The sequence below is a fragment of the Hypanus sabinus genome, chromosome 2, assembly GCF_030144855.1.
Source record: "Hypanus sabinus isolate sHypSab1 chromosome 2, sHypSab1.hap1, whole genome shotgun sequence".
NCBI classification, from domain to species: domain Eukaryota; kingdom Metazoa; phylum Chordata; class Chondrichthyes; order Myliobatiformes; family Dasyatidae; genus Hypanus; species Hypanus sabinus.
The window spans coordinates 157,251,921-157,275,614 of record NC_082707.1 but is presented as its reverse complement, the minus strand read 5'-3'; the positions used below and the strand labels follow the sequence as shown (position 1 = coordinate 157,275,614).

At 42.4% G+C, this 23,694-nt stretch overlaps 1 protein-coding gene across 6 annotated transcripts in view; it reads left to right on the top strand.

Annotated features, from left to right (window-relative positions):
- The window catches only part of ktn1 (kinectin 1), a 192,361-nt gene extending 169,381 nt beyond the window's left edge, over positions 1-22,980 (top strand). For all 6 annotated transcript variants that reach the window (XM_059957483.1, XM_059957473.1, XM_059957491.1 and 3 more), the window contains 6 exons: positions 1,072-1,155; positions 1,410-1,493; positions 8,781-8,864; positions 10,482-10,565; positions 15,804-15,939; positions 22,072-22,980. In XM_059957483.1, coding sequence (XP_059813466.1) covers positions 1,072-1,155; positions 1,410-1,493; positions 8,781-8,864; positions 10,482-10,565; positions 15,804-15,932 — 465 coding nt within the window. In that variant the 3' untranslated portion in view covers positions 15,933-15,939; positions 22,072-22,980. The remainder of the gene's footprint in view (positions 1-1,071; positions 1,156-1,409; positions 1,494-8,780; positions 8,865-10,481; positions 10,566-15,803; positions 15,940-22,071) is intronic.
- Positions 22,981-23,694: the final 714 nt, after the last annotated feature.

Genomic DNA, 23,694 nt, shown 5'->3' with positions numbered 1-23,694 from the left:
CCAGAGACTGTAGATACTGAAATCGCAAATCCAGTGGAGAAATAGTGGGCTGAATAACATATGGAAGGGAGGAATTGTCATTACTCTGGGTTGAAACCCTTCATCAGTACTAAGAATGGAGAGGGGAAATGGTCAGTACAAAGAGGGAAAACAGTGTGTTGAGATGGGTGCCAGGGTGATTGGTGAACCAATGGCGGGGGGGGAAGGGGGAGGGGTGTGGATAAGGTAAAGTGGATGGATTTAAGGCTGTTGCCAGGAGTTGTCTATTGCAAAAGATAAAGGAAAGGGAGTATAATACCTGTGAATAAGTTTTTTGGGGTGAGATCTGGAATATTTTTTATTTCAAAGAGGCTAAGTTTAGAGGTGGGGAAGTAGGGTAGATGATTTAAGAGAGGTTTTCTGAAGAAAGGGAGAAGATGCAAGGTGTAATTATTTATTTATTTATTTTTAGTGGTAGCCACATGTTAACTGCAATAGCTTACATCAGGCAAATTTTGGAATTAAAGCTTGGTATGGGACTTCAATAAGATTCAAGATGTCACCGTCTGTGAGCCAGGCTTCTTATGTAATTGTAATCATCCCCACTAAGGTTGACTGCTTTGTGTGCAAGCGAATGAATATTATGCTTAGAGGGTATGGGTCCATGAGATGTCCAAATGGTGTAGTGAGTGGGATAGAATCAGAATGAGGTTTATTGTCATTGACAGTACTCATGAAATTTGTTACTGTGTGGTACTGTAGCATTATCGTGCAGGCATAACAACATTTTTTAAAATGCAAAAGAAAAGCAAGGTGGTGTTTGACTGTTATTGAAAGAAAAAATACCATGAGTTAATGGACAAAAATAATTTGGTTCCTTGTGTGCAGTTTATGTTTAAGATCATCTAGTGGTATTGCATTGAATTCTGATCCTTGAAGCAGGTCCATCTTGTATAATTAGTTATTGTGCTTCGAATGTAACAGCTGTGAGAGCAGTGATTTGGTAGTAATCTGTCCTGTTAAGTAAATGATTTTTAAAATTTGTTTGCCTTCAACATATAATTCACATTAAAACCAATATAATTCTTGCAGCTTACAAAAAGGAACAATCATCTTGCATCTGAATTGGAAAGGGTGGAAATGGAGAGAGCCACTTGTGTAACTGAAGTCAGAGAAGTGAGTCGTATTTTAGTCAGCTGTCTTCATGGCCTGCTATTTTCATCTACTTTACTGAAGTATAGACTTGTTTTAGGATCGTTACAACTGCAGAAAATTAACCGAACTGCAATGTCTGAACTTCTCATGTTTAAAAGTAACTTCTATCACAACAATCAAAAAGGCTTAAAGCTGCAACAATATTTTAACCTATTTTAAATATTTGTGCAATCATCCCAGACACAGATTAAACTAGGTTTTAAATATCATTTCAGCTCAAAGTTCTGTTGACTGAGTTACAGAAAAAACTTGATGATTCTTGTGCTGAAGCAACAAAGCAGAATGAAGAACTAAATTTGGTAAGAAAGTTATTGTAACTGTGTTCATTTCCCCCTAAAAAATGTTTCATAGATTTAATGTAAGTGGATATTCGTACACATTGTGCCCTGGAGCAACAGAAATGCTACAAAGATCTGCAGATGATGCAACATCTTTCCCTAGATGCTGTCTGATCGGAATTCTTCTGGCTGTTTTTATTTTCATTTAGGATCTGCGGCATCTGCTGTTTTTGTTTATTTTCATGCCCTGTACTGATTTGCCTTCCAATTAATACATCAAGTGTAAATGGAGTTAAATTCTTTGATAAGAATAAACATATCACATTTGATGAGATGATTCAACACATTTGTAGTTGCATTTAAACTGTGACCTGTTTTCATTGGAAGTAAAATCACACCTAATGTTGCCCAATGTGAACATTCGTAATCAGGGTGTAGTTCAATAACATTTTAAACAAAATTAAATCGGCAATGCCAATTTTGATATTAAACAGGCACTTTCAAAAATTAATCATGGCAGGCTGTTTGCTTGAAAAGGGACATATGGCAAATGAGACTTTTAGAAGTGAGATAGCTTATGTTCCCAGTAGAGTGAAAGATGAGGCTGGCAGGAGTTAAAAGAGCTGTTTGTCAGGTATAGGCAGCTGGGATCAAATTAATCCTTTCAAGAGTATAAACACCTGAAGAGGGAAATCAGGAGGGCAAAAAAAGTTGTAACTTTCACCGATAAGTTAAAAGAAAATCCTAAAATTCTGTAAATATATTTAGTACAAAAGAGTGATCTGGAGGGAGCCCTATCCTCTCCCTAGTTAATGAGGTTTTCAATGTGTACAGCCACAGGATTGGTTTGGGATCCAATACTAATATATCTTCTCTTTATTTGCCATGAGAAATGCATGGTTGCTGAAGAGCCTGGGGAAATTAATAGTGATATCTTGGAGAACCCTCATTACGTAAGCAGAGATACTAGAAGTCTTAAAACCCATAGGTTAATAAATCCCCAAGACTTGATCACATGCACCCTGGGACATTGTAGGAAGCTAGAGAAGAAATTGTGAGTCTCCTAGTAGAGATGTTTGTATCATCAATAGGCATGGTTGAGATGCTGAAAAATTGAAGGGTGACTGATGTGCCTTTATTCAATACTAAATATTGTGCTTTTCTTTAAGAAAGGCTACAGTGTTGTACCTTTATTCAAGAAAGGCCACAAGCAAAAGCCTGGGAACAGCAGCCCAGAAAGCTTAACATCCATGTTTGATATGTTGTTGGATGGTATTAGAAAGCCAAGCACTGATTAAGGATAGTTTGTATGGTTTTGGTCATGGGAAATTGTATCTCACAGATTTGATTGAACTTTTTGAAGAAGTGACAGAGTAGCGCAGTAGACATTTCTTACATAGACCTCAACAAAGCTTTTGATAAGGCACTGCATTATAGGCTGGTCCAGAAAGTTAGATCATATGGGATTTGGGGCAAACTAACCATTCGATTCAAAATAGCCTTGTGACAGAATAAGACACCAGATGGTGACAGAGGGTTGTTTCTCCGTAGTGGAGGCCTGTGACCAGTGTTATGCTGGATCCTTGTTGGTCAATTGCATAAACCGTCTCCTTGAGAACATGATTGACATGATCAGTACAACTTCGGATGACACTAAATTTGGTGGTATAATGGACAGTGAAGAAGATGGGATCTTGAGCAACAGGGCTGAGGAATGGCACTTGGGATTTAAATTGGGATAAATATGAAGTGTTGAATTTTGGTAAGACAAACCAGGTCAGTACTTGCAGAGTAAATGGTAGCGGAATGTTGTAGAATGGAGAGATTCAGTGAAGTGGGTATAACTTCCTTGAACGTGGTAACATAGGCGAGGTGATGGGAGGAAAGCATTTAGTCTCCATTGGTTAGGATATTGAGTATGGGAATTGTTACAAATTTACAAGATGCTAGTAAGGCCATTAAAATCCTGAAGTAATACAATATAGAAATGGGCCCTTAAGCCCAACTCATCCATGGTGCCCTCCAAGCTAGTTCCATTGGCCCAGGTTTGCCAATATCCCTCCAAACCTCTCCTTTGCATGTACTGTACAAATGTCTTTCGAATGTTGTTGTCGTACCACTTTTCCTGGCAGCTCATTTTGCATATGCGCTAACCACTGTGTGAAGAAGCTGCCCCTTCTGGTCCTTTTTAAATATTTCACATCTTCAACTTGTGTCCTTTAGTTTCTCATCTCCCTTCTCCCTGCGAAAAAGATACTGTGCAATCATCCTATCTGTAACCTTCATGATTTTGTACACCTCTGTAAAGTCATCCCTCAATCTTCTGTTTTCCAAGGACTAAAGTCCTAGCCACTCCCCATACCTCAGGACTTTAAGTTCTGGCAGCATCCTTCCAGATCTTCTCTGTGCTCTCTCTGGTATAATGATGTCTTTCCTATAACAGGGGGAACCAAATCTGTACAGTTCTCCAAGTGTGGTCTCAAGAGTCTTGTACAGATCCAATAGAATGTCTCTACTATACTCAATACCCTGAATAATGAAATGCCTTCATCTCCCTGTCTGCTTGTGACACTGCTTTCAGCAAACGATGCACCTGCACCTGTTTTAATCGGTTCCTCTGTCCCACAATGTTCCCCAAACAGGCACTGTGTAAGTCCTACCCTGATTTGACTTACTAAAATGCATCACTTTTCACTTATTTTAATTGAAAGTAATTTGCCAATTTTGGCCCACTTACCTACTAATGAAGATCCCAACCCCCACCCCAGCAATCTTTGACTTTCATCACCGGCAATGATACCACCTAATTTTAGTATCATCCCAAATTTACTAACCATATTTTGTATGTTAAAATCCAGTGTGTTCAGCTAAATGATGAACACTTGTCACATAATTCCACATTTGGAATACTGCATTCAGTTCTGGTCATTCAGCTATACGAAGAGTATCATTAAACTGGAAAATCTGCAAAAAAAGGGGGAAAAACAACTGATGATGTTGCCAGGACTAGAGAGTTTGAGGAATAAAAAGAAGCTGGATAGACAAGGACATTTCACTCCCCCCCACCCCCGGAGCATTGGAGGTCGAGGGGTGAGAGTTTTATGAAATCATAAGGGGCATGGGCAAATTGAATAGACAGTCAAGGGGAGTCCAGAACAAGAGGGCATGGTTTTAAAGTGGGGGGGGGGGGGGAGATTTAGAAGGATCCATAGAGCCAACTTTCACATAGGGAGTGATGGATAAATAGAACAAGCACTGACATTGACTTTTAAAAGGTGAGTACATGGATAGAAATGGTTTTGAGGGAGATAGGCCAAACAGGCAAATGGGATTAGCATTTGGGTAACTTGGCAGGCATGGACAAGTTAGGCTGTAGGGTCTGTTTCTGTACTGTATAGTTCCATGGTTTTATTATTAAAACCTGTAGCAATAGAAAGAAAAAAGGTATTTCTTAATAAGTAGAATTTGATTTTTTTTAAAACAGGATTAAGTTCAAGTTTATTGTCATTCAACCATACACACATATACAGATAAATGAAACATTGTTCCTCTGGGGCCATGGTGCAAATAGTCACACACAGCTCATATAATTATGATCTAGCACGATCCAGGACATACAATCACAAGCAAAATACCCAGAGTTGAAAGAAGGTGTCAGATCACAGTAAATGGGTAAAAACTGCAAAAGGGGAATTAACTAGTTCATTTTTTACTAAATGAAGTACATTATACTCTATGTAAGTTTGACTGAGCTTCTGTTAAATGCTTCCTTAACCTTGCTAAAGTTTAGCTTGTTAAAACTTTTGTATTCTCTGTTTCTAACTTGATGGGGAAAATCTGATACTAATTCCCAATATTATTTGCATTTTAGAAAGTCATGTTTGAAGTGTTAGGTACCTGTTTTTTAAAAATAAAAAAAAAATCTGTAAAGTGAAGGTGTTTTCAAAAATAAATGGGAAGTTTCCAAATATCAAAAAATTACTATAAAGAAAAGTGAACAGTAAAAAAAAAACTAAATCAAATCAATATTTGATGTGACCAACCATTGCCTTTAAAACTGCATCAATTCTCTTAGGTACACTGTCGTGCAGTTTTATAAGAACATCGCCTGGTAGGTTGCTCCAAGCATCTTGAAGTATTTGCCACAGTTCTCCTGCAGACTTGGGTTGTCCACCTATGTGGAGGCCATACCGCTCATTGAAGAACTCCTTGTTCTTTTCACTGAAGGTAGTTCTTGACCTACCTTGTGTTTGGGATCATTGTTCTGCTGCAGAATGAAGTTGGGACCAATCAGACATCTTTTTGATGGTATTGAGTGATAGATGAGAATCTGCTTGTACTTCAGCATTGAGGACCCCATTCTGACCAGATCATCAAGTCCATTTGCAGAACTGCAGCCCCAAACCTTTAAGGAACCTCTGGATACTTCACTGTTTGCTGCAGACACTCATCCATATAGTGCACTCCAGCTGTTCTACAGACACACTGCCTCCTTTGGCTCCTTGAGCCAAAATTTCAAATTTTGAGTGTCAGTCTATAACATTTGTTCCATACTTCTGCATGTGCGTAGGTGAGCCTCCTGGTTTTGTTTCCACTTCGGAATGGCTTCCTGGCAGCAACTCTTCCATGAAGATCACTTCTTTCAAGACTTCTCTGGACTGCAGAGCTGTGTGCTTGGGTTCCAGTGGTTTCTGTGAGTTCAGAGCTGATAGCAGTGCTGGACTATTTCTGATTTAGAAAGGATGTCCGTTTGATGAATCTGTCATCTGCTGTACTCAGTTTCCATGGCCAACCACTTCAACTCTGGTCCTCAAATTTGTTGGTTTCTTTGTGCTTTTTCAGAAGAGCTTGGACAGCTCATCTTCAAACTTCTGCCTGCTGTGAAGTTTCTGCTTGAGACCTTGCTGATGCAGGATGACCACCTTGTGTCTTGCATTGAGCACTGGTGCCCTGGGGAAGAGGCGCTGGCTGTCCACTCTATCTATTCCTCTTAATATCTTGTATACCTTGATCATGTCTCCTTTCATCCTCCTCCTCTCCCCTAGCTTCCTTAGAGTAAAACCCCTAGCTTCCTTAATCTCTGATCATAATCTAAACCAGGCAGCATCCTGGTAAATCTCCTCTGTACCCTTTCCAATGCTTCCACATCCTTCCTATAGTGAGGTGAGCAGAACTGGACACAGTACTCCAAGTGTGGCCTAACTAGAGTTTTATAGAGCTGCATCATTACCTCATGACTCTTAAACTCTATCCCTCGATTTATGAAAGCTAACACCCCATAAGCTTGCTTAACTACCCTATCTACCTGTGAGGCAACTTTCAGGGATCTGTGGATAAGTACCCCCAGATCCCTCTGCTCCTCCACACTCCCAAGTATCCTGCCATTTACTTTGTACTCTGCCTTGGAGTTTGTCCTTCCAAAGTGTACCACCTCATACTTCTCCAGGTTGAACTCCATCTGCCACTTCTGGGCCCACTTCTGAATTCTATCAATGTCTCTCTGCAATCTTTGACAATCCTCTACACTATCCACAAAACCATCAACCTTTGTGTCGCCTGCAAACTTGCCAACCCACCCTTCTACCCCAACATCCAGGTCGTTAATAAAAATCACGAAAAGTAGAGGTCCCAGAACCAATCCCTGTGGGACACCACTGGTCACAACCCTCCAGTCAGAATGTACTCCCTCCACTGCGACCCTCTGCAGGCAAGCCAATTCTGAATCCACCTGGCCAACTTCCCTGGATCTCATGACTTCTGACTTCCTGAATAAGCCTACTGTGTGGTACCTTGTCAAATGCCTTACTAAAATCCATGTAGATCACATCCACTGCACTACTGTCATCTATATGCCTGGTCACCTCCTCAAAGAGCACTATCAGGCTTGTTAGACATGATCCGCCCTTCACAAAGCCATGCTGACTGTCCCTGATCAGACCACGATTCTCTAAATGCCCATAGATCCTATCTTGAAGAATCTTTTCCAACAGTTTTCCCACCACAGACGTAAGGCTCACTGGTCTATAAATACCCAAACTATCCCTACTACCCTTTTTGAACAAGGGGATAACATTTGTCTCCCTCCAATCCTCCAGTACTATTCCTGTGGACAACGAGGACATAAAGATCCTAGCCAGAGGCTCAGCAATCTCTTCCCTTGCCTCGTGGAGCAGCCTGGGGAATATTCCGTCAGGCCCTGGGGTCTTATCTGTCCTAATGTTTTTTAACAACTCCAACACCTCTTCTCCCTTAATATCAACATGCTCCAGAACATCAACCTCACTCATATTGTCCTCATCAAGTTCCCTCTCATTGGTGAAAAGTGAAGAGAAGTATTTATTGAGTACCTCATTCACTTCCACAGCCTCCAGGCACATCTTCCCACTTTTATCTCTAATCGGTCCTACCTTCTCTCCTGTCATCCTTTTGTTCTTCACATAATTTAAGAATATCTTAGGGTTTTCCTTTACCCTACTCGCCAAGGCCTTCTCATGTCCCCTTCTTTTGCTCCTTTCTTGCTACCCTATATTCCTCAATAGACCCATCTGATCCTTGCTTCCGAAACCTCATGTATCCTGCCTTCTTCCACCCCACTTGTCACCCATGGTTCCTTCACCCTACCATTCTTTATCTTCCTCACCGGGAGAAATTTATCCCTAACATCCTGCAAGAGATCCCTAAACATCGACCCCATGTCCATGGTACATTTCCCTGCAAAAACATGATCCCGTACACCCGTAAGTTCCAGCCTTATAGCCTCATAATTTGCCCTTCCCCAATTAAAAATTTTCCTGTCCTCTCTGATTCTATCCTTTTCCATGATAATGCTGAAGGCCAGGGAGCGGTGATCACTGTCCCCCAGATGCTCACCCACTGAGATATCTGTGACCTGAAAAATTATTTGAAAAATTGTCTGTTTTCTTTAATGAAGTACAAAAAAAATTCTCTAGCACTTAATTTTCTAAAATTAATAAGAAAAACAAATAAAAATCTAAAACAAAATTTATATAGAAAATCTAGGGTGCCTAAGGCTTGCACAGTAATGCAAATTATTAAAACGTGTATCAGCCAAATTTAGTTGAGTTTTAGTTTTTCTGCCCCCCCCCCCCCCCCCACTGCAGTCTGTATACCAACTGGTTAGTGTACAGAGCTGTGTAAGTGATAGAAGGTTGAGGTACCAAAAACCAGTGCTTGGCCACCAACAGCAATGTCCCTTATGAAGAGAACAGTGTTTTTGGTAGAGCAGAGAATGACTGACAAATGGTACCAGATTAACTAAACAAAATTCTACCTTGGTTTTACTTGCAGCTTAAAACTCAATTAAGCGAAACATCAATAAAACTGAAGACTGAACAGAATGAGGCACAGGAAGTTGTAACCAACCTAAACGAGGTAAAATGTAATGTATGATATTAAATACTTTGTTATTAACTACTTTACTATGTAGGAAAAACCATAGATTTATTTAAGCAATTCAGATGTTATTTAAATATTTTTCATATTTTTGTGCTGTATGCTGTACAATGGATTCCAGTTAATTGGGCCATCACTTAATTAGGGCAGCCGCTTATTTGTACTAAGTAACAAAAACTAATCACGAATATAGCCATGATTCCCTTTGTTTATTTGGGATACTGTGCCTCTTGGTGCAGGACACTGGTGCTGAACGGATTCCAACTAGTGTCAGACATATACACTTGTGTGGCCGTTAGACACTAAATCTTGCTTAGAGTGAACAATTTTTAAGTAGCATTAGTTGCATGTGCTTGTGTTCAAAAAGCAGTGATTTTTGGCACTGATAGTTGGCAAGAAATAAGCAGCAAGACAGTTCAGAACTGTTTTGCTCGCTGCAGTTTCAAGCATTCAGGCTTGGAGATGCTATAAATGGCCTGGGGTGAAAATGAAACTATTTCACTACTTCAAGCTATGAGCAATGAAGAATGTGAAGGAATCGGCAATCATTTTCAATGTTCCAATGAAAATGAAGATTTGAAGGATGCAATCGTCAGTAGCGTTGTATGAAGGCAGTCCATTATCTGCACTAGGTGTCTGCACTGATTTTGTTTATTTGTTTTATGTTCAGATGTTCCTAAATTGTATATTCTTTAGTGTAAAGTAAGCAAAAGAAAAAGTAAAATCAGCGTATCTGGAGTAACAGATTTTAAATGCAGAGCTTGTTTTAAACTTTGGTGTGATAAGTTCTTAAGTAGTTAAGTTCTGCTTTCCAGTAAGAAAAGTATCTGGAATCACTGGAAGTGAGACAAGAGAAAGTACAGTCATAGCAATAGCACTGATCTTAAATCTACTAAGCCAGGCCAACTGGATTGATGCTGTCTTCCTGTATAAAGAAAAAAAAGCTGACATTTAACTAGATGGAGGCTGTCTAGCAACTTTTAATATGGTAGCATAATTAGGTTATTGGCTAACATTTGGAGGCTAAAACCATTGATCCAAAGATGTTTGTATTTGATAGTGACATGAATGGTTCTGAAATTTAAAATGTAATAACTGTAATAGTCACTGTAAAACATCTGGATGTTGTTAAAGGCCATTTGTTTGTCTTTCAAAGAGAAAAAAATACTGTCCTTCCCCCATATGCGTCATTCCAAATCCACGAAAGTGGTTGATTCTTAACTGCCTTCTCAATTCAGGCCATTTCGGGATAAACAAGTACTGGCTTTGTCAGCATCTTGCATAAATAATATTTACATTTTTTTTTAAAAGAAATATCTACTCTTAACTGGGATTAGAGAAAGAGCTTGCAAAGAGCTTCCTTGTCAGGGAATATGGAAGACAGAATTGAGGATTGATGTAATCATTTGTGTTTTTTAAATCTTGCATTGTAGCAGAATTGTTTGGTTCAGTTTTGAGGAACTGCTACAAAATTGGTGCATGATAATGTATATCAGCAGATTTAATCTCAGCTGTTGAATATTCACATTCTATAAATATCATTTTTTCTTGAATTATTTTCATGTTGAAAATTTTGCAATGTTTTTATTTTAACAGGCTCAAGAATATTTGAACATTATTCAAGCAGAAATAGCAAGAACTATAAAAGATGGGATTGTTGAAAATAATGAAGTTTCAGGAGTAAGTGTGTAGGAATCTTGATGAGTAAAATGACATTAGCTTATGTTCCAAATAATTACATAACTGAATACAATAGACAATAGGTGCAGAAGTAGACCATCGAATACAAGCCAAATAGCCCCATACGTTGACAAGTAACTGTAAAAAGTCAATTACCATCTAAAATGGAGTGAGTCCTTACATTGCAAGGATTTACATTCTTGGACCACTGGGATCTGTTTTGGGGTAGGGATGAATTGTACAAAAGGGATGGGTTGCACCTTAATAGGCGGGGGACCAGCATTCTGGCAGACAGGTTTACCACTGCAACACGGATGTGTTTAAACTAAGTAGTGGGGGGGAGGGGATGAACTGGAAATATAAGGATGGAGTTAAAGTAAAAATAAGAAAAGTTAAAAAGGACAACAGAATCAATGGAGTAAAAAGCTCAAGAAGAGATCATACAGTATGGCCAAGTGAAATAGGAATTGATATGAAAGGAGAGGGGAGTACCGAATTAAAATGAATTATATGAATGCACGAAGTATAAGGAATAAAGTAGATGAGCTTGAGGCTCAGTTGGAAATTGGCAAGTACGATGTTGTGGGAATAACTGAGACATGGCTTCAAGCAGACAGGGCCTGGGAAATGAATATTCAAGGTTATACATCTTATTGAAAGGACAGACTGACTGGCAGAGGGGGTGGGGTGGCTCTGTTGGTGAGGAATGGTATTCAGTCCCTTGTGAGGGGGGACATAGAATCTGGGGATGTAGATCTGGGGATAGAACTGAGAAATTCTAAGAGTAGAAAGACCCTAATGGGAGTTATCTACAGGCCCCCAAACAGCAGTCTGGATGTAGGGTGTAAGTTGAACGAAGAGTTAAAATTGGCATGTCGCAAAGGTAATGATACAGTTGTCAAGGGGGATTTCAACGTGTAGGTAGACTGGGAGAATCAGAATGGTACTGGATCCCAAGAAAGGGAGTTTGTGGAGTGCCTCCGAGATGGATTCTTAGAACAGCTTGTACTGGAGCCTACCAGGGAGAAGGCAATTCTAGATTTAGTGTTGTGCAATGAACCGGATTTGATCAGGGACCTTGAGGTAAAGGAACCATTAGGAGGAAGTGACCATAATATGATATGTTTTAACCTACAATTTAAGAAAGAGAAGGGAAAATTGGATGTGTCAGTATTACAGTTGAACAAAGGGAATTATGGAGCTATAAGGGAGGAGCTGGCCAAAGTTCAATGGAATAATACCCTAGCAGGGAAGACAGTGGAACAAAAATGGCAGGTATTTCTGGGAATAATGTAGAAGGTGCAGGATCAGTTCATTCCAAAGAGGGAGAAAGATCCTAAGGGGAGTAAGGGGCAGCCGTGGCTGACGAGGGAAGTAAAGGGCAGTATAAAAATAAAAGAGAAGTATAACATAGCAAAGATGAGCGGGAAACCGGAGGACTGGGAAGCTTTTAAAGAGCAATAGAAGATAACAAAAAAGGCAAAATGCCAAGAAAAAATTAGGTATGAAGGTAAACTAGCCAAGAATATAAAGGAGGATAATAAAAGCTTCTTTAGGTATGTGAATAGCAAAAAAATAGTTAAGACCAAAATTGGGCCATTGAAGACAAATGGGTGAATTTATTATGGGGAACAAGGAAATGGCAGATGAGTTGAACAGGTACTTTCGATCTGTCTTCACTAGGGAAGACACAAACAATCTCCCAGATGTAATAGTGGCCAAAGGAACTAGGGTAAAGGATGAACTGAAGGAGATTTATATTAGGCAAGAAGTGGTGTTGGATAGACTGAGTCTGAAGGCTGATAAGTTCCCGGGACCTGATGGTCTGCATCCCAGGGTACTTAAAGAGGTGGCTCTAGAAATCGTGGATGCATTGGTAATCATTTTCCAATGTTCTATAGATTCAGGAACAGTTCCTGCTGATTGGAGGGTGGCTAATGTTGTCCCACTTTTCAAGAAAGGAGGGAGAGAGAAAACAGGGAATTATAATAGCCTGGTGGGAAAGATGCTGGAGTTAATTATGAAAGAGGAAATTGCGACACATTTGGATAGCAGTAGAAGGATCAGTCCAAGTCAGCATGGATTTATGAACAGAAAATCATGCTTGACTAATCTTCTGGAGTTTTTTGAGGATGTAACTATGAAAATGGACAAGGGAGAGCCAGTGGATGTAGTGTACCTGGACTTCCAGAAAGCTTTTGATAAAGTCCCACATAGGAGATTAGTGGACAAAATTAGGGCACATGGTATAGGGGGCAGAGTAATGACATGGACTGAAAATTAGCTGGCTGACAGGAAACAGTAGTGATTAACAGGTCCCTTTCGGAATGGCAGGCTGTGACCAGTGGGGTACCACAAGCTTCGGTGCTGGGACCACAGCTGTTTACAATATACACTAATTTAGATGAAGGGATTAAAAGTAACATTAGCAAATTTGCTGATGACACAAAGCTGGGTGGCACTGTGAAATATCAGGAGGATGTTATAAGAATGCAGGGTGACTTGGACAGGTTGGGTGAGTGGGCAAATGTATGGAAGATGCAGTTTAATGTGGATAAATGTGAGGTTATCCACTTTGGTGGCAAGAACAGGAAGGCAGATTACTATCTAAATGGAGTCAAGTTGGGAAAAGGGGAAGTACGAGATCTAGGTGTTCTTGTACATCAGTCAATGAAAGCAAGCATGCAGGTACAGCAGGCAGTGAAGAAAGCTAATGGCATGCTGGCTTTTATAACAAGAGGAACTGAGTATAGGAATAAAGAGGTCCTTCTGCAGCTGTACAGGGTCCTGGTGAGACCCCACCTGGAGTATCGTGTGCAGTTTTGGTCTCCAAATTTGAGGAAGGACATTCTTGCTATTGAGGGAGTGCAGCATAGGTTCACAAGGTTAATTCCCGGAATGGCGGGACTGTCATATGTTGAAAGATTGGAGCGACTGGGCTTGTATACACTGGAATTTAGAAGGATGAGAGGGGATCTGATTGAAACATATAAGATTATTAAGGGATTGGACACACTGGAGGCAGGAAGCATGTTCCTACTGATGGGCGAGTCCAGAACTAGAGACCACAGTTTAAGAATAAGGGGTAGGCCATTTAAAACAGATGTGGAAAAACGTTTTCATCCAGAGAGTGGTGGATATGTGAAATGCTCTGCCCCAGAAGGCAGTGGAGGCCAAGCCTCTGGATGCATTCAAGAGAGATAGAGCTCTTATAGATAGCAGGGTCAAGGGATATGGGGAGAGGGCAGGAACGGGGTACTGATTGTGTATGATCAGCCATGATCACAGTGAATGGCGGTGCTGGCTAGAAGGGCCGAATGGCCTACTCCTGCACCTATTGTCTATTGTCCTCAAGAGTCGTCTATCATCAAACTGCTGTATCCTGGAAATGCATTAGTAGGTGTTAAGATCGTAAATCAAATGCTTGCTGGTTCTTAAAGGAAATTTGAATGTGAATTTATGAAATTCACAAATATTTCAAACTATTAAAAGTGAAAAAGAAAAACATTGATTTTTTTTCCTGGATTGGGGGAAAAAATCAAAGTATTGGGGAGGGATAAAAGAAGAACTAAGAATTAAGATAAAATAAAAAAGGGAATTACCTGCATTTCTGTAACTGCTCCTTTCCATTTCAATGAATGAGCTTGGCAAGTCGAATCTGGTGCAGAGTTGGTGCAGATTTTTCAGCAAAAATGTTTAGAAATGTTTCAATCTTCTCCATCTTTCCCACTCTGCACCAAGTCTTCACAAGGAGTCCAGTAGATTAATGTATTTATATCAGGAGTGATGAACAACTTGCAGAAAGCTTCAGAATTGCAGTTTCACTTGGAGCTATTATATTTGTACAATATCGAGATTTACCTTTTTCTTTGCTCTGCATCCTGTAATAGCCATTCTGCTAAGCTTGTGTAGGACTAAGACTGTAAGAAAGGAACTGATTTCAGGATTGAGAGTGTTATGCCTGCAGCCCCCTCCTTTGTGAGAATCGCAAAATCACTGTTGGGTTGGGTCAGGGGGCCCAGGAAATGAGAGAGAGACGTGCGGAATGTCTTGTTCCCCGGCGATGTAAAGCTACGGGACATGGCCATTGTCTCTTGGAGACAAATTTGTGGATTGAGATACTATGCTACGTGAACGCCCTCAGGCAAAGTGGGCTGGTTGAGGGAGAGATTGCATCACCCCCAACCTGATTGACATCTACGACCCTGCGAGTCGGGATAAAAGTGGGTCTGTAGGAACAGCTCCTCAGATGCACCAGAAGAAACGCTAGCACTCCCGTGATCGCAGGAAGCCATTTGAAAGAGGCCACATGCATTCAGTTCCGTTGCTGGAACTGGTGGCTGGTACCACGGAAAACAGCTTTTAGCTAACAACGGGGAAACCAACTCCCCGACTCAGCGGATTGGCATCATAAAAGACCTGGGCAAGTTAAACCATCTCTCTCTTAAACCCAAAATGCTGCAGCTGGAATGAACTAACAGTGACTGTTATGTTTCCATCGGACAATACATTATCCCCTAGACAACGATAGAGCTATTTCTTATTGATTATTATTATACCTGCACTTTTAGATTTAGTATTGATGACGTATATTATCTGAATGTTTGCATTGATATTATTTTTATGCCCCTTTATCAATAAATACTTTTAAAAATAGTACCATCAGACTTCAACGGACCTCTCTATCTTTGCTGGTAAGTGACCCAGTTACGGGATTTGTAACAAGAGTGAGAGACAGAAAGCAATCCTGCATTGGGAAGGTGCAAACGTGTAGCTTCTTTGTGTGTGGATTAAACATTATTCCTTTAAAAAAGAAAAATGCCAGGGAAATTGATTTTTTTTCCCCCTTTGTCATCACATCTACTTATTACTATCTTCAACACTCCCAGTTCAACATAATTCCCTTTAATAGTGAAAATAATTACGGCTATCTTGGCATTCCGGATCCCATTTCAGACCTGTGCTTCAAATCCACATGTGACTCCAGATGTTCTGATTCTGGCATTAGGTCTGGCTGTAGTCCAGACACCCTATCTCTGGCCACATACCTCTCTCACTCTTAACCACAATTCACATTTGGCCAAATAATCAATAAGTCAGATGCTAATCCATCAGGATTTCCCAACAATCAGATGTTTTTAATCAGAATTTTGTTTGCAGAAGATTAGCTGTACAAAACAGCAGACTTGCTCTAAATTCATGATTGAATAAGTTTTCGCTCGATCTAACATTTTTCAGGAACAGTTAGATAACAAGAAGAAAACAATGGATCTTGATCAGAATATAATTCAACTGCAGCAGCTACTGAAAGCTTTGATTCATCAGTTCTCAAAAGGAAGGGAAAACACTCAAAATGTTCCAGCTTGAACAAAAGGTACATATTAAATACTGAATTCCTTCTGCATTCTGGTTTGTGTTCTAATTTCATGTTCGCACTTAATAGTTAATATTTTCTTTATTGTCAATCAAATTTCCTTTTAGTTGTGAGAGGAGGCAAAGTCGTAAAGGAAGAGAAAAATGAGAACAAAGAATTGAATAAAGTCATATCTGCATTTGACCTCAAGTTGGCTTGATTTGAAAAATGTAGCTGTAAATTGAAATAGATGACTTTTTGATGTGTTTTTAAAGATTCAGCTTTAAAAAGTAACCATTATTAATGGCATTGACAATTGACTGCCTATATAAATAGTCATGGAGTTGTACAGCATAAAAATAAGCCCTTCAACCCAATGCTGGCCACCTTGTCCATCTCTAAAAATCCCACTTCTCTTGCCTTAATTCCATATCCCTGCCCATTGCCACTTCAACTGCCACTTAAATGTTGTTACTCTTTCTGCCTCCTCCATCACCTCTGGCAACTTATTCCAAATGTCCCCATGCAGTATGTATATATGTGTGTGGTGGGGGGGGGGTCACCCCTTGGGCCTCCTTTAAATTTTCTCCATTCCATCCTAAATTTTAAACATATGCCTTCTGGTTTTAGATATCACCGTTTTTGAGAAACTGTCTCTAGCATTCCACATCATCTATAATTTCATATCCCTCTATCATGTCATCTCTCATACTTCTTTGCACCAGGGAAAACAGACCCAGTCTATCCAGTCTCTCCTTATAACCTAGAGCCCTTCTAACCAGGCAACATGCTTGTGAATCTTTGGTTGGATTATAATTATGTAACTGAAGTTGAAATGAAACAATTATTGCATGGAAATAAATTTGCTAAAAGCTTTGTTAGCAGTGATTATGGGAACAAGGTGTGCAAATTGAGGTATTGTGGCGACCCACTTCCTAGCACACTCAAACCGGTTCACAAATAGCCAGCGCGCTGGCACAAAGGCCAGTCCCAAAAAGGCACCAGGTCTGCTTCACCAACAAAGGGAAAAGCTTGCGGGGGATTGTGAGTACATGCCCCAACAGCACCCGCGCCCGGGGAGGGCGGGATCAGGGAGACTTTAAAGCAAGGCTGTGAAGTTCGAATAAAATCTTCTTTAACCTCAGTTTACCGACTCCGCGTCGTTATTTTAGCACTGTGTGTAGCACACCGCTACAATTGGTGACCCCGATGGTCCAAACGATTGTTGGACCGGAGATGAACGACGTCGCATTTGTTCATGCAGTTTCGTTGAAACTGCCAAGCTTTTGGACGCTGTGACCTCACCTATGGTTCCAGCAAGCAGAAGCCCAATTCCACGTTCAGCAGATAACCTCAGAAGACACATGTTACTACTACATGGTGAGCTCCCTCGACCAGGACACAGCGGCCCAGGTTGAGGAGTTTGTACAGTCTCCCCCAGCGGACGGCAAGTACACGGAATTCAAAGCCCTGCTCATAAGGACTTTTGGACTCTCACAGCACGAGTGGGCTGCCCGTTTACTGCACCTGGATGGCTTGGGAGACAGATCACCATCGGCTTTAATGAATGAGATGTTGTCTCTGGCCGGCGGACACAAACCCTGCCTCATGTTTGAGCAGGCATTCCTGGAGCAGCTGCCCGAGGACATACGCCTGCTGCTGTCCTGCTGCAGCGACCCCCGGAAGGTCCCCTGGGGCGGACTTGCTGTGGAACGCCAAGAAGGTGAGTGGGGCATCCGTCGCACAGATCACCAGGCCACGCTCCCAGCAGCAAACCAGACCAGGCCCGGCCACAGAGCCCGCTAACCCCAGAGGCAGGGGTGAGGAGCCCAACGAACAATGGTGTTTCTACCACCAGCGGTGGGGCACAGAAACCCGCCGCTGTAGCCCGCCCTGCAAGTTCCCGGGAAACGCCAGGGCCAGCCGCTGCTGATGGCTATGGCGGCTGGCCATCAGGATAGCCTCCTGTATGTGTGGGACAAGAGGTCGGGACGCCGTTCTTTGGTCAACACTGATGCCGAGATCAGCATCTTACCTCCAAGTTACGACACCCGCAACAGGGCACCGAGTCTCTCCCCCCCCCCCGAGAGCCATGAACGGCAGCACGGTAAGGACCTGCGGCACCCGTACGGTGCAGCTACAGTTTGGCTCCAGCAGGTTCACATGGGACTTCACACTGGCCGCCATAGCCCAACCGCTTCTGGGTGCGGATTTTTTGCGGGCTCACAGCCTGCTGGTTGACCTGCTGAGGCAGAGGCTGGTCCATGCTGAGACCTTTCAGACGTTCTCCCTGGGAGAAGCCCAGTTGCCAGCCCCACACCTCGACTCCATCACGCTGTCCGACAACAACTTCACCAGAGTCCTGGCAGATTTCCCATCGGTTCAGGCACCACAGTTCACAGCAGCCATGCCCCGACACGGCGTACAGCACCACATCCCGACCCAGGGACCACCCCTCCACGCCCATGCGCGGCAGCTTCCCCCGGACAAGCTCTGACTGGCAAAGGAGGAGTTCAGGAGGATGGAGGAATTGGGGATCATCCGGCGGTCTGACAGCCCATGGGCCTCCCCCCTGCACATGGTGCCCAAAGCGACGGGGCTGGAGACCATGCGGCGACTACCGCAGGCTGAACGAGGCTACCACACCGGACCGCTACCCTGTGGCGCACATTCAGGACTTTGCAGCAAACTTGCACGGCGCACAGATCTTCTCCAAGGTAGACCTCGTCCAGGGATACCGTCAAATCCCAATGCATCCAGACGGTGTCCCCAAAACGGCTCTCATCACCCCGTTTGGCCTTTTCGAGTTCCTCCACATGCTGCACAGACGTTCCAGCGGTTAATGGACATGGTCAAAGGCCTTCAGGAATTCGTAAGTTTGGTCAATTTCTACCACCGCTTCCTCCCTTCAGCTGCCTGAATCATGCGCTCCCTGTTTGCCCTGATGTCGGGTCCGGGCAAGGACATTACCTGGGACGAGGAGTCCGCCGCTGCTTTCATTAAAATGAAGGAAGCCTTGGCAAATGCCGCGATGCTAGTGCACCCCAGAATGGACGTCCCTACCGCCCTCACAGTGGATGCCTCTAACACGGCAGTCGGTGGGGTACTGGAGCAACTCATCGCAGGTCTCTGGCAACCCCTGGCGCTTTTCAGCAAACACCTGCGGCCACCCGAGCTCAAACACAGTGCTTTCGACCGGTAACTGTTGGCGCTATACCTGGCAATTTGGCATTTCAGGTACTTAGAAGGTAGGCCCTTCACCACGTTCACGGACCACAAACCTCTTACCTTTACGTTCACGAAGGTGTCCAATCCCTGGTTGTCCCGCCAGCAGCGCCATCTGTCCTACATTTCTGAATACACGACAGACGTCCGGTGCGTTTCGGCTTTCGCCCTAACATTCATGCCCTTTCCCGAGGGGTAGACTTTGAGGTGCTGGCAGAGGTGCAGCAGGCAGACGAGGAGATCCCGAGTTACAGAACCGCAGTCTCCAGTTTGCAGATCCAGGACCTCCCGGTAGGCCCAGGTGAGAGGACCCTACTCTGTGATGTCGCCACCAGCCAGCCTCGTCCCGGCACCTTGGCGGCGACGCATTTTCGACTCCATTTATAACTTAGCGCACCCCTCCATTAGGACAACCGTCCGGATGGTCTCCAGCAGGTTTGTTTGGCATGGACTCCGCAAGCAGGTCAGTGAATGGGCCAGAACGTGCATGCACTGCCAGACGGCCAAGGTGCAGCGGCACACCAAAGCTCTGCTGCAGCAGTTCCACCCCACCCACCAGTGTTTCGACCACATTCATGTGGATATTGTGGGCCTCCTGCCCGTGGCTATCGTGACTATCACCTCCTGACTATCGTGGACCGGTTCACAAGATGGCCAGAAGCGATCCCGCTCACCGACACCACCTCAGAATCTTGCGCCCGGGCACTGATCACCACCTGGGTGTCCCGCTTTGGTGTACCGGCCCACATTACCTCCGACAGAGGCGCCCAGTTCACCTCCAGCCCGTGGTCAGCTATGGCCAGCCTTTTGGGGACACAGCTGCACCACACCACTGCCTACCACCCACAGTCGAACGGCCTGGTGGAGCGTTTCCACCGTCACCTAAAGTCGGCTCTCATGGCCCGCCTGAGAGGAGCTAACTTGGGTGGACGAGCTTCCCTTGGTCCTACTCGGCATCCGCACGGCGCCCAAAGACTATCTGCACGCCTTGTCGGCCGAGTTGGTGTACGGCACGCCCCTGGTCGTCCCCGGGGAGTTCATGCCAGCCCCAAGGGGGCAAGAGGAAAAACTCGCAGCAGTCCTGGGCAGACTACGCGAGAGGCTCTGTGACCTGGCCCCCATACCCACTTCGCAGCATGGGCAGAACCCGACCTGCGTACCCAAAGACCTGCAGAACTGTAAGTTCGTGGTTGTATGAAGGGGCGGGCATCGACCACCGCTGCAATGGCCCTACGAGGGGCCATTTACGGTGCTCCGGAACAATGGGTCCACGTTCGTGCTGGACGTTGGGGGGAGAGAGACAGTTTTCATGGTGGACCAACTCAAACCAGCCCATGTGGACTTGGCGCAACCGGTCGAGTTTCCGGCACCGCGGCGCAGAGGCCGACCTCCCAAACAGGGTCCGGCCTAGACTGTGGACATTGGGGGATGTATCGTCGGTTCTGGGGGGCGGGGGGGTGTTATGTGGCGACCCACCTCTTAGCGCACTCAAACCGGCTCTCAAATAGCCAGTGCACCGGCATAAAGGCCAGGTCTGCTTCACCAACAAAGGGAAAAGCCTGCTGGGGTTGTGAGTACGTGCTCCAACAGCATCCGCGCCTGGGGAGGGTGGGAACAGGGAGGCTTTAAAGCAAGGCTGTGAAGTTCGAATAAAATCTTCTTTAACTGCAGTTTACCGACTCAGTGTCATTATTTTAGCGCTGCGTGTAGCACACCGCTACAGTATCATGATTTCTACATTACAATGAATACTGCACTTCAGAAATAATTTTAGGAAATCTGTGATATTCTAACAGAAACAAAAAGTGCTGTAGATATTATGTTGTTCCATGATTTTTAATGCCCCTCTATTTTACAATCAGCTGCTATCCCTTGACTTCCAAGAAAAGGTTGCATTGTTCACAGTAATACTAAAACAATGTTCTACCATATCCACTCTATGGACATTCCTTCAAATTGTTTCTGTTTACCTGACAGATGCAGTATTGGTTCCTTAAATCCCTTTGCTATTAAGACTGTTGTATAAGTACTCAGCACACTTTTTGCTGTAACCCATTTAGCTATTGATTTCACATGCCATGGTTTTAGCCCCAAGTGAATTTTGAGCTATCTTATAAAAGACTTTAGTATTTGGAGATTTTATTTTGCTCAATTTTATCTTAACTGCCATTGTATCAAATGTTGCACAGATTTAGACTTTACAGCTTTTGAAAATGGAGCAGATTTGGTTCATATAGGGAATTATTTATGAAAGTATGGCATTTGCTGTTACTTGTAAGGGCTCAAATACAAACTCGTTTGATCCTCTAGCACATTAAGAGAATAAACAATGTCTCTTTAGAATTGCAGATTGCATGACTGACAATGGAACAAATGTAATCTGATGCTGTACCCTGACAGTCCTTGATTGTTCAACCAGACTGTTGGCGAGTTACAAAATCCCATGCAACCTTCACTAAGGTTGAGATTTTTCCAAGTAAACTCTTAAGAATTAAGTGAGATGTCTTAATGAATGTAAAGTTACACTCAGTGAGGATGGAGAGAACACAGATTTTACCTTTGTGGAGCAATACGCAAGATGACAGAGGAACTCAGCGGGTCAGACAGCGTGTATGGAGGGTAACGGTCCTTCGATGTTTTGGGTTGCGACCCTTCATCTGGATTTGGCCTACTGTCCGTTCCTCTCTATGGGTGCCACATGACCCACTGAGTTCCTGCAATACATGAATTCCGCCAGCTTCCTCGATCTGCTGTCACGCAATTACCGGTACCTTTTTGGATTTGGTTTTCATTTTGTTCGGAAATTTTAAGTGTGGTCATATGTTCAAGTGTTGGATTATTTTAGGACACAATCCTTTATTATTTTGTTTCAAATTAGTGATTTTGTTATAACACTCTCAGTAACTATTGTTTGTGTTTATTTTTTAGGCAACTGGAGCCCAGGAGGAGGGAGCTGCTTTTTGAAGATGGTGCTGTGGTTTGCACCATAATTTGCCAAATTAAAGCCTTATTTATGTTTTCTCCCTCCCTTTCTTAATTGTCAGACACTGAATAGAGCTTTTGTGTTTTTTTTAATATTGAATTAAACTACTGATTTGACAATATTGTAGGCAGCTTGAGAGTTTTTAGTTTTATAATATGCAGTATCCAATCTGTACATTCCTAAATACAAATAAATTGTTTAATTTTTTTTTTGCTAAATGGCTACATTAAGTACCAGCAAGTAATATAATTTGGGCAGAAGAGGGACTAAAACAGTAAATCTAGCGGCTCACTTGCTTTTTGGTTTAAGTTAAAATTTCCAGGGTTAGCTGATTCTAATTTTCTGCCTCACTGCACTCCATGTTTTGTCACTAGCTTAGAAATTCTGAATAATTTTGTTAAAGTGACACTCAATAAAGGGATTCTTGTTTCTCGGTCATTAGACAGAAGCTTCATTCAGTAAAGCACTACTGTACTTCCTATATGTGGCCAGATGAAATGTTAATGTTGACAGCAGTGTGCCAGTTGTTTTCTCTAGATGTTACTTGGGGGTTGAATAGTAACATTCTGTAGTCACTTATTGATGACATGGTACAAACTGGTTTTTCTGTTAAGTGGGCTAAAATTATAATTGACCCATGGTGTATTGGCTACAAATCCAAGCTGCTAGTTTAAGATTAAAAGAATGGTTTATAGAAAACAGTTCAAATTAATGCTGCTTTGATATTCAACTTTAATGTAGAAATGAAACTCTTTACATTTAAAGAGCTGCCAACTTTTTTAGAAAACGTTCTGGACTGTTATACAACTCCCATGTACAAACGAGGAATAAAAAAAAATCTTGTTTGCCTCTTGTTTTTCTATGAAATGTTTGCTTATTTCTTTAGTGAATAAGGAAGATAATAGGTTCTCTAATTGTATAATGGTCTTAGAAACTCTGTTCAGATTACACAAGGTAATAGTACAGTTAGGTTCCTTGGATTTTGATAATATTGGTAGCCTGGATTTTATTAGCAATAGCATCCTACAGTGTAGTCTAAATTAAGTGACAATATATATTGGTAACTCTAAATGTGGACCTTCAACTATTAATTTTAATTTCATCCAGAAGTCCCCCGATAGTTATGTAAAATGTTCCTGATCTGTGATGTTTTATAGCTGAGCTATATTGCAAGCTGAATGTTCCCAATTGTTAATAGACACTCAAGATTAGCAGCATTCTATACTTCAGTCACTTGTTGAAATAGATCTGTGCTTCAGCTGAAGTCATTGCCTTAGATGTTTAGTTGATGGCTGTCTTGATCTATCTTTTCCATAGAGAAAGAATCTGAATTTTCAGCAATGCATTGAAAAGAAAACTTAAGAAAATAACTTGCTTGTGTTTGTATTTTTCCTTTTCAAGTCTTCCTGTTTCCCATTGAACCATTTAATCACAAAACACATTGGGAAAAGTGATAAATGCACATTCTGTTTATTAGTCCCAAAATTAAGTTCTGTAGTGCAGCATGTTTTGTAGCAGGCAGAAAATGAGAAAATTTGTTAAATTTGAAGAGTTCTGTATGGAATTTT